The sequence below is a fragment of the Notolabrus celidotus genome, chromosome 13, assembly GCF_009762535.1.
Source record: "Notolabrus celidotus isolate fNotCel1 chromosome 13, fNotCel1.pri, whole genome shotgun sequence".
NCBI classification, from domain to species: Eukaryota; Metazoa; Chordata; class Actinopteri; order Labriformes; family Labridae; genus Notolabrus; species Notolabrus celidotus.
Window position 1 is genome coordinate 35,583,353 of NC_048284.1, and position 9,970 is coordinate 35,593,322.

At 49.9% G+C, this 9,970-nt stretch overlaps 1 protein-coding gene across 3 annotated transcripts in view; it reads left to right on the top strand.

The window, feature by feature from the left end:
* cdk19 (cyclin-dependent kinase 19) overlaps positions 1-7,559 on the top strand; it is an 86,698-nt gene extending 79,139 nt beyond the window's left edge. Inside the window, exons 12-13 of one of the 3 annotated variants that reach the window (XM_034698841.1) lie at positions 2,011-2,259; positions 4,673-7,081. In XM_034698841.1, coding sequence (XP_034554732.1) covers positions 2,011-2,259; positions 4,673-4,798 — 375 coding nt within the window. In that variant the 3' untranslated portion in view covers positions 4,799-7,081. Of the gene's footprint in view, positions 1-2,010; positions 2,260-4,672 lie in introns of all 3 variants that reach the window. The other 2 variants (XM_034698840.1, XM_034698842.1) reach the window with 2 other exon arrangements.
* The last annotated feature ends 2,411 nt before the right edge of the window (positions 7,560-9,970 follow it).

Consider the following 9,970-nt stretch of genomic DNA (forward strand, 5'->3'; position numbering starts at 1 on the left):
AACTAAGAGCTGGTCCAAGCCTGATCCAGCTCTAACTATAAGCTTTATCAAAAAGGAAAGTTTGAAGCCTACTCTTAAAAGTAGAGAGGGTGTCTGCCTCCCGGACCCTGACTGGTAGATGATTCCAAAGGAGAGGGGCCTGATAACTGAAGGTTCTACCTCCCATACTACTTTTAGAGACTTTAGGTAGGACCAGCAGGCCTGCATGTTGGGAGCGTAGTGTTCTAGAGGGGTAATAGGGCACTATGAGCTCTTTCAGATATGAAGGTGTCTGATCATTAAGAGCTTTGTAGGTTAAAAGAAGGATTTAAAATTCTATTCTACATTTTATTGGGAGTCAGTGCAGAGAAGCTAACACTGGAGAGATGTGCTCTCTCTTCCTAGTTCTAGTCAGTACTCGAGCTGCAGCGTTTTGAACTAGCTGAAGAATCTTTAGAGACTTATTGGGGCAGCCTGATAAGAGGGAGTTACAGTAATCTAACCTGGAGTTATTAGTTGCTCTAATCTCTGTAACAGGATTTGATGGTCAATCGTATCGAATGCAGCGCTAAGATCTAATAAAACAAGTACGTAAAGAAGACCACTGTCTGAGGCCATTAGTAGATCATTGGTTACTTTTAACAGTGCAGTCTCTGTGCTATGGTGGGCTCTAAACCTCGACTGCAAGTCCTCAAATAAACTGTTGCTCTTAAGAAAGTCCCAGAGCTGAACTGACACCACTTTCTCCAGGATTTTAGAGATAAAGGGGAGGTTAGATATCGGCCTATAGTTAGATAAGGAGCCTGAATCAAGAGTGGGCTTTTTAAGGAGAGGTTTAATTACAGCTACTTTAAATGATTGAGGTACATAGCCTGTCAGTAAAGACATATTAATCATACTGAGTAAAGAACTGCTGACTAGTGGAATTACTTCTTTTAGCAGCTCAGTTGGGATTGGGTCTAAAAGACAGGTCGATGGTTTAGCTGAAGTGAAGCAATGAAGTGATTCTCCTGACAGTCATGGCTGCTGCATGCTTCAGTGATCAGCGTTCATGTCTGTATGGCTCTGTGAAGTGACCGGTCTGTCATCACTCAGGAGTTATACTTAGATCACGAGAGACGCAGATAGGAGGGCTAAAAGCGTCTCTGTACCAAGCATGTGTTAGCTTCCAGAGAGCAACTGCTGCTGTGCTATCAGGATGGAAAATGAGCCTCCTCCTCCTCCTCCTCCTCCTCCTGGTCCCCCCCCCCCCCCCCCTCCCTTCCTCCCTCCTGGTCCTGCTCCTCCCCCCCTTCCTCCTGGTCCTCCTCCTCCTCCTCATCCTCCTCCTCCTCCTCCTCCTCCTTCTCCTCCTCCTCCTTCTCCTTCTGAGAACCATTTGAACAGCTGCTGTTCTGGAAACACCTGATCTGGTCTGAGTCTGCTCCTCACCACAAAGTAACTCTGAGTGTAAAGATGATTCCCTGAGGTTGTGACAGGATGAATTGTCCTTGTTCAGTGGTACAAAGAGTTTCGACTGCTTCATGGTTATGTTTTAATCATCAGGCTCTGATGGTCCTTATGACCGTCTGAACCCTCAGAGACGGACTCTCTCATGAGGGTCAGAGTTTGTCCACTTTGTCAAAGAACAAATACTTGACACCACAATATAGACTTTAGTTTGTGATGGTATGTTTAGCTGCAGGGACCCTGCTGCTCGCTTTTTCCTTTGAAGTCCATCTCAGGTCATCTGAACACACAGGACTCATCAGACTCTCATGCCCCTTTTCGACCAAGGCAGTTCAGGACCGGTTCACAGCCGGGGCTTAATTGAGAACCGTTTTTTCGTGTTTCGACTGTGAGTGAACCAGAACCTGGCCGGGAAAACCGGTTCCAGAGCAGCTCCAAAAGAGGTAACTGTCCTGACAGAGGGTCTGGATCAGAGTGGATCCAGCCCAAAGAACAGAGACACTTTATCAGATCCCTCCTCCCTCAAAGTCAGACTCTTCTTCACCTCTGCTGACCTTGTGTTTTCCTCCACCTATCCATCAGCAGAACCAGACCCAGCAGCACCAGCAGACCACAGTCCAGGCTCAGGCCCAGAACCAGCAGCAGACGGCAGCCCAGCAGGCCCCCTCCCAGCAGAGCTCCGCCCAAACCAACGGCACCACCGGAGCAGCAGGGGGTGCCGCAAACACTGGTCTACAACACGGCCAGGACCAGGGGCCCCCAAACAAGAAGCCTCGGATCGGGCCCTCGGGGGCCTCCTCAGGCACGGGGGTGCTACAATCAGATTACCAGGTCAGTCACGGCGGTTGATATCCTGTGAGGGAGAGAGAGAGGGAGGTGTGTGGTGACATACAGGCAGTTTTAATTGTGAGTGTGTGAGAGTGTGAGAGAGTGTAAGAGAGAGTGAGAGAGTGTGTGAGAGTGTGAGAGAGTGTAAGAGAGAGTGAGAGAGTGTGAGAGAGAGTGAGAGAGTGTGTGAGAGTGTGAGAGAGTGTAAGAGAGAGTGAGAGAGTGTGAGAGAGAGTGAGAGAATGTGAGAGAGTGTGTGAGAGTCTGTGAGAGTGTGTATGTGTGAGAGAATGAGAGTGTGTGAGAGTGTGAGAGAGTGTGAGAGAAAGTGTGTGAGAGAGTAAGAGTGTGTGAGAGTCTGTGAGAGTGTGTATGTGTGAGAGAGTGAGAGTGTGTGAGAGTGTGAGAGAGTGTGTGAGAGTGTGAGAGAGTGTGAGAGAGAGTGAGAGAGTGTGAGAGTGTGCATGTGTGAGAGAATGAGAGTGTGTGAGAGTGTGAGAGAGTGTGAGAGAAAGTGTGTGAGAGAGTGAGAGTGTGTGAGAGTCTGTGAGAGTGTGTATGTGTGAGAGAGTGAGAGTGTGTGAGAGAGTGAGAGAGAGTGAGAGAGAGTGGTAGTGTGTGAGAGTGAGAGAGAGTGTGAGAGAGTGGTAGTGTGTGCAAGTGTGTGAGAGAGTGTGAGAGTGAGAGAGTCTGAGTGTGTAAGAGTGTGAGAGTGTGTGAGAGTGTGTGAGAGAGTGTGAGAGTGAGAGTGTGTGAGAGAGTGTGTGAGAGAGTGTGAGAGTGAGAGTGTGTGAGTGTGAGTGTGTGAGAGAATGAGAGTGTGTGACAGAGTGAGTGTGTGAGAGAGTTAGTGTGTGTGTGTGTGTGTGTGAGAGAATGAGTGTGTGAGAGTGTGAGTGTGTTAGAGTGTGAGAGTGTGAGAGAGTGTGAGAGTGTGTGAGAAAGTGAGAGAATGAGTGTGTGAGAGTCTGTGAGAGAGTGAGTGTGTGTGAGAGAGTGAGTGTTTATGAGAGTGTGAGTGTGTGTGAGAGTGTGCGAGATAGTGAGAATGTGTGAGAGAGTGAGAGTGTGAGTGTGTGAGAGTGTGTGTAAGATTTAGTGAGAGAATGAGAGTGTGAGAGAATGAGAGTGTGTGAGAGTCTGTGAGAGTGTGAGAGTGTGCGAGATAGTGAGAATGTGTGAGAGAGTGAGAGTGTGAGTGTGTGAGAGTGTGTGTAAGATTTAGAGAGAGAATGAGAGTGTGAGTGTGTGAGAGAATGAGAGTGTGTGAGAGTGTGAGAATGTGTGAGTGTGAATGTGTGAGAGAAGGAGAGTGTGTGAGAGAGTGAGAATGTGTGAGAGAATGAGAGTGTGCGAGTGTGTGAGAGTGAGTGTGTGTGTGAGTGAGAGAATGAGAGTGTGTGAGTATGTGAGAGAGTGAGAGTGTGTGTGTGTGAGAGAATGAGTGTGTGAGAGTCTGTGAGAGTGTGAGAATGTGTGAGAGTGTGAGTGTGTGAGAGAATGAGGATGTGTGAGAGAGTGAGAATGTGTGAGAGAGTGAGAATGTGTGAGAGTGAGAGTGTGCGAGTGTGTGAGAGTGAGAGTGTGTGTGTGAGTGTGTGAGAGAATGAGAGTGTGTGAGAGTCTGTGAGAGTGTGAGAATGTGAGAGTGTGTGTTTGTGAGTGTGTGTTTGTGTGTGTCTGAGAGGGTGAGTGTGTGTTTGTTTGAGTGTGTGTGTATGAGATTGTGTGAGTTTGTGTGTTTGTGAGAGTGTGTGTGTGTGTGTTTGTGTATGCGAGAGTGTGAGTTTGTGAGTGTGTGAGTGTGTCTGAGATTGTGTGAGTGTGTCTGTGTATGTGAGAGTGTGTGAGTTTGTGAGTGTGTGAGTTTGTGAGTGTGTGAGTTTGTGAGTGTGTGAGTGAGTGTGTGAGTTTGTGAGTCTGTGAGTGTGTGAGTGTGCTGCTCTGAGCTCAGTGTGATGAATCAGCCACAGTGGGGCGACCCCGTGTGGCTCAGACCACATCCAGACTCTCCTGTTAGTGAGGGGGCTCGTATGAGGCTGGTGGGGGGGGGGACTCCGGAGAGGGACTCTCTGTCAGCGTCCCACTTTTCCTCTCATTGATCCCAACACAGAACGCTATCCCACAATGCATCACTCTGCATCACCAATCATTCTCCTGAACAGAGGCTGGTGCCCATGTGAGCTGGAGCCAGCAGAGTGAGACAAGTTCAGCTGAGGTCCTCACAGCAGCTCCCTGTCCCTGGTGTAGTCTAGTCAGTGCCCCCCTAGTCAGGACTTGTTTAAAGACGTGTAGGGAGAGAGAGCAGAGACAGGGACGGGTTCTTCTGGGCCAGCTCTGAACCAGTCCAGAATAAACTGAGGGGTCTAATCAGATCCTTCAGGTCTCTCACCTGCTGTGTTTCTCTTCCTGTCAGCACTCTGGGGCCCGCCTCGGTTACCAAAGCAACATCCAAGGTTCCACTCAGCCCCAGAGCACCATGGGATACTCGTCATCATCCCAGCAGAGCTCCCAGTACTCCCATCAGACCCACCGTTACTGAGGTTCCCATCAGTCCTCCCCCAGCAGAGGAGCCGGCTCCTTCCTCCTCAGCCTCCCCATCCCCCACCGACTATCATCCCAGGCATTCTCCTCCTCCTCACCCGCCCCTCAGATGAGACCTCGTCCCTGACGGCCTTCACCAGCACAGGAGCCTGAAGGCACACAGACACAGGAACCAGTACCACCTGGAGAGGAGGCGGGGCTGCTGGATGGCGGGCGGTGAAGGCGTCACTCGCTCAGCTCTGATCATTAGACAGCTTCTCTCTGCTTTGGTGTCACAGGTCACCCTGATACTTGATGTCATTGTAAATATCGTTGGACCTGGAAGAGACCAGGAGACATGAGAGCCCTTTACAGTCCGCTGTAGTGTCACATGACCTCTGATGACATCACATGACCTTTAGATGAGCGGGGGAGATCTCGAAGCTGACCCTCTCTCATGTTTCTGCAGAATCATCGGCTGCTCGGCTGGTGCAGGGGGAGTGTTCCCCGTGTGTGTGTGTGTCTGTGTGTGTGTGTGTGTGTGTCCTCTGGTGGGGTGTGTGTGTTCGGACAGTGAGACAGTGTTTCACAGCTCCACCCACTCCACCTCCGTCAGAGACCACTCATGAAGGCGGCGTTTTGTGGCGAGCCGACCTTCCAGACTTTAAGGTTTCTGAACTGGAGCGTGTGCGTCCACGTCCAGGGCAGCTAACAGGACGGCCCTGTATATGCCTCTTCAGACTGTTACTGCCTGATGTCAGAGTGTTTTATAAGATTTAATGTTATATTGCTGCCCTATGAGTGTGTGTGAGTGAGTGTGAGTGTGAGTATGTTTGTGTGAGTGTGTGTGAGTGACTGAGTGTATGTACAGGATGTTTTTTATGCACGTTGTTTATCTTTTTACTGACTAACTGCACTGACCGCTGAACAAATGTGTGGTGACTTGTTTAAACTTGTCCTCTTCCACTGCGGCCCGCTGACCAATCACAGAGCGTCATTCTGCACACACTGAGACACGATTGGAGACAGCTGGTGTGTTCTTTAACACACGTTACACACAGACATGAAAGCATTCAGTAAGCTCAGTATGAATCTCTAAGGCTCCTCTCTTCTGTTGTGAGCTGATCACAGGTCCAGGATCTGTGTGCACCATGATCACAGGTCCAGGATCTGTGTGCACCATGATCACAGGTCCATGATCTGTGTGCACCATGATCACAGGTCCAAGATCTGTTTGCACCATGATCACAGGTCCAGGATCTGTGTGCACTGTGATCACAGGTCCATGATCTGTGTGCACCATGATCACAGGTCCATGATCTGTTTGCACCGTGATCACAGGTCCATGATCTGTGTGCACCTTGATCACAGGTCCATGATCTGTGTGCACCGTGATCACAGGTCCAGGATCTGTGTGCACCGTGATCACAGGTCCAGGATCTGTGTGCACCGTGATCACAGGTCCATGATCTGTGTGCACCGTGATCACAGGTCCAAGATCTGTTTGCACCGTGATCACAGGTCCAGGATCTGTGTGCACCGTGATCACAGGTCCATGATCTGTGTGCACCGTGATCACAGGTCCATGATCTGTGTGCACCGTGATCACAGGTCCATAATCTGTGTGCACCGTGATCACAGGTCCAGGATCTGTGTGCACCATGATCACAGGTCCAGGATCTGTGCACCATGATCACAGGTCTAGGATTTGTGTGCACCATGATCACAGGTCCAGGATCTGTGCACCATGATCACAGGTCCAGGATCTGTGCACCACGATCACAGGTCCATGATCTGTGTGCACCGTGATCACAGGTCCAGGATCTGTGCACCATGATCCCAGGTCCAGGATTTGTGTGCACCATGATCACAGGTACGAATCTGTGTACCATGATCACAGGTCCAGGATCTGTGTGCACCATGATCACAGGTCCAGGATTTGTGTGCACCATGATCACAGGTACGAATCTGTGCACCATGATCACAGATCCATGATCTGTGCACCATGATCACAGATCCAGGATCTGTGCACCATGATCCCTGACCTGTGTGAGGGTCGCTCACAGAGAGGAGAGTCTGCTGACTCTGCTCAGAGTCAGAGGTGTGTAACCTGGGGCTCAGAGCGGTGCTGGACTCCTCTGGGTCCTGTCAGAGCTCCTCACCGCAGCCAAGAGTCCACTATTGAACCCTCCCTGACGAACACATTTCACATTAGCCTTTATGTTGCTCCGTCCTCATTGGTCCAGCCCGGTCACATGACCAGCCATGGTGCAGGTTGTATTAAAGGACGCGTACCCACTGACCTGACTGTAAGTGGACTGTGTTGGCTCTGCCTCAGAGTGAAGGGGGGAAGGAGCCTAGTCCGGCCTGCAGTGGCGTTATGAAACACTGACACCTTGTGGCTGAGGGGGGAACTGGGCTGCAGCTCTTTACAACATTGGACATGCTGGAGCTGGAGGCCACTCAGCCGATGGTTGAGGTTTTTATATGACATGTATGGGGTCCAGGTTCTCAGATATGTGCTTGCCTGCTCTGCTCTTTGTTTGTGCTTTATGTAGGGACTCTGCAGGATCTCCTCAGGGTGCCACGGCTCTCTCTTTCTCTCTCTCTCTCTCTCTCTCTCTCTCTCTCTCTCTCTCTCTCTCTGCCTGCCGGGTTTCATTGGATGGTAGTGGTTTTGCGTCTGGTCTGTCCGTGTTATTCCAGCTCTGCTCAGAGGGATCTGGAGCAACATTTCAAAATATCTGAGACGTATTAAAGGGACAGATGTGTTCTTATGACGTGTGGTCGTATGAGGTTCTTGTCCACAGTAAGTGTAATACCCACAGAAGATCCTGAGAAACCATCCGGAGAACCAGAACAGAAGCTAGACTATTAACCTCTGTCAGCTCTACCACCTCATTCAGATCATTCAACAGTCTCAGACACACACACTGATGCTGATTCATAAAATGAAGCAGATTATAGACTACAAGAGAAACCCTTCACAGACCTCCACTGTAGCCCAATGCACAGTTCAACAGGCTAGACTTCCAGCTGAAGGCACACCAGCCACGACACGCTGACACCCTCTACTGGAGGCCATGCAAACTACACACAGTTAAAGACACACTGCACATCACCACTCAGAAGACAGAGTCCCCGGCTGACTACACACAGTCCTGGTCTCCACAGAGCTAAGTCCATGCAGGATTAACTAATACTACAAACACACACACAGAATAGAAAGTCAATACATGAGGTACTCAACTAGACCGTACTCTATATTCTATTATTAACAAAGACCCAAAATAAATAAGATCCAGTCCCATCTTACAGACAGGACTCAGTCTGATCTCATCTTAATCCACCATGAGCAGAGCACTTTGCAGCATTTAGCAAGTTACAGTGGCAAGGACAAACTTCCTTTAACGGGCAGAAACCGCAGGCAGGACCAGACTCATGTTAGACACTCATCTGCTGAGACCGTGTTGGAGAGAGGGATAGAGTCTGAGCTTATCTCCTCATGTAACGTGACAGGAGAAAAACCAGCAGCTATTCAAAGGTTTCTACTCTGTCTCACTGTGTGTGTGTGTGTGTGTGTGTGTGTGTGTGTGTGTGTGTGTGTGTGTGCGCACGTGCGTGCGTGCGTGCTCGGTGTGAGGTCAGTCTCAGGAGCAGGTGTGCGGTGTGAGCTGCACCAGGACAGTGTTTTTCAAATGACTCTGTCCACACAAGGTGTCAGGAGTTTTACTGAGACAAACATCTCCTATGCAAATACAAAAAGCTCCCAGACTGCAGCCCGGAACCAGGCCCCCAGGCCCCAAGCCCCCCAGGCCCCCAGGCCACCGAGGCAGTGAAAGCTCTGAGTGTCTCTGCCGGCTGACGTGTCTTCATGCTGGTGCGGTGTTGGGCTCAGGGTCAGACTCTCACTCTGGTCCATGTGTCCCCGCAGCGTTTGAAATGTCCTCTGAATGAACTCGTGTAAAGCTTCTATATGAAAGTAAACCATCATATTTATTATTTTATAAGATGTGTACCCCTTGTCTGGACTTTCCTCTGCCTTAACTCTGGTAGCTGCAGAGAGGGACCTCTGTCTCCCCCTCTCATCATGTTTCTGTGTTACTGCCTCGTCAGTGTACCGCAGGATGAAGGTGACTCCTCTTCGTCTCTGTGATCACCCGTGTCTTTAACGTGGATGGTGCCTTCTCTTCACGTCAGTCGCCCTCTGAGGACTTCATGAGTCCAGGACTTTGTATGACCTTTGAACTCTCACCCTGTGTTTTCGTTTATATATTGTATATAAGAGGTAGAGGCAGCAGGTGGTGTCACCTGTTGGGAGGGGGACCATGTTGTTGGAGCTCCTCTGTAGACTGCTCCACCAGGTGAAGTCACCTGTATCCCCTTTGTGAGCTCTACAGCTGTCCCTGAGGTGAGCAGTGAGCTCGCCCCCTGCTGGCCGTGTGACACGCTGCAGTGTTTAAGCTGCAGGGCTGTCTCCACCTCCTGTGTGGGTCACGCCTGTTTCAGTGGTGTCTGAAGACGGTCCTGGCGGAGGCTCCTCTCTGCTGGTCGTCCTCTTTCATGACTCCAGACGTTTATCGATGTACATAAAGACACATTCTACGACTGAGATACGATAACTGTCTTTAATGGACTGCTCAGATACTTAGAGGTAATAAAGTATTTCATGTTTGTAATGTCTCGCTTTAAGCACTGAAGCTCTGACTGAGAGAGAGAGAGAGAGAGAGAGAGAGAGAGAGAGTGTGTGTGTGTGTGTCTGTGTGTGTGTTTGTGTGTGTGTGTGTCTGACAGATCCTCCTCTGAGTGTTGCATGCGCCAGTTTTCTTTCTGAAAGAGAACACAAGTAGCTGCTCTCTCTCTCTCTCTCTCTCTCTCTCTCTCTCTCTCTCTCTCTCTCTCTTTCACTGAGGATCAGATGTTAGGACCCTTTAAGAGAACTTCTGAAGCCCTGAGAGGACACAAAGATCAGAGTTTAATCAGAGGTGTTCTAACTTAAAGCTCCTGTGAGGAAGTTCCTGTCTGTGTTGATGTGGCGCCCCCTGTGGAAAGATCGGTACCTCTGGCATCTGAGCTTACTTTGGTCCTGATCACAGTTGTCTCTTTTTGAACAACATGAACCGGGTTGTATTTCCTGGCTGGTGCTCGAGCTGGTTTAGAGCTGGTTGAACTCGTGAACCAACACAGCACC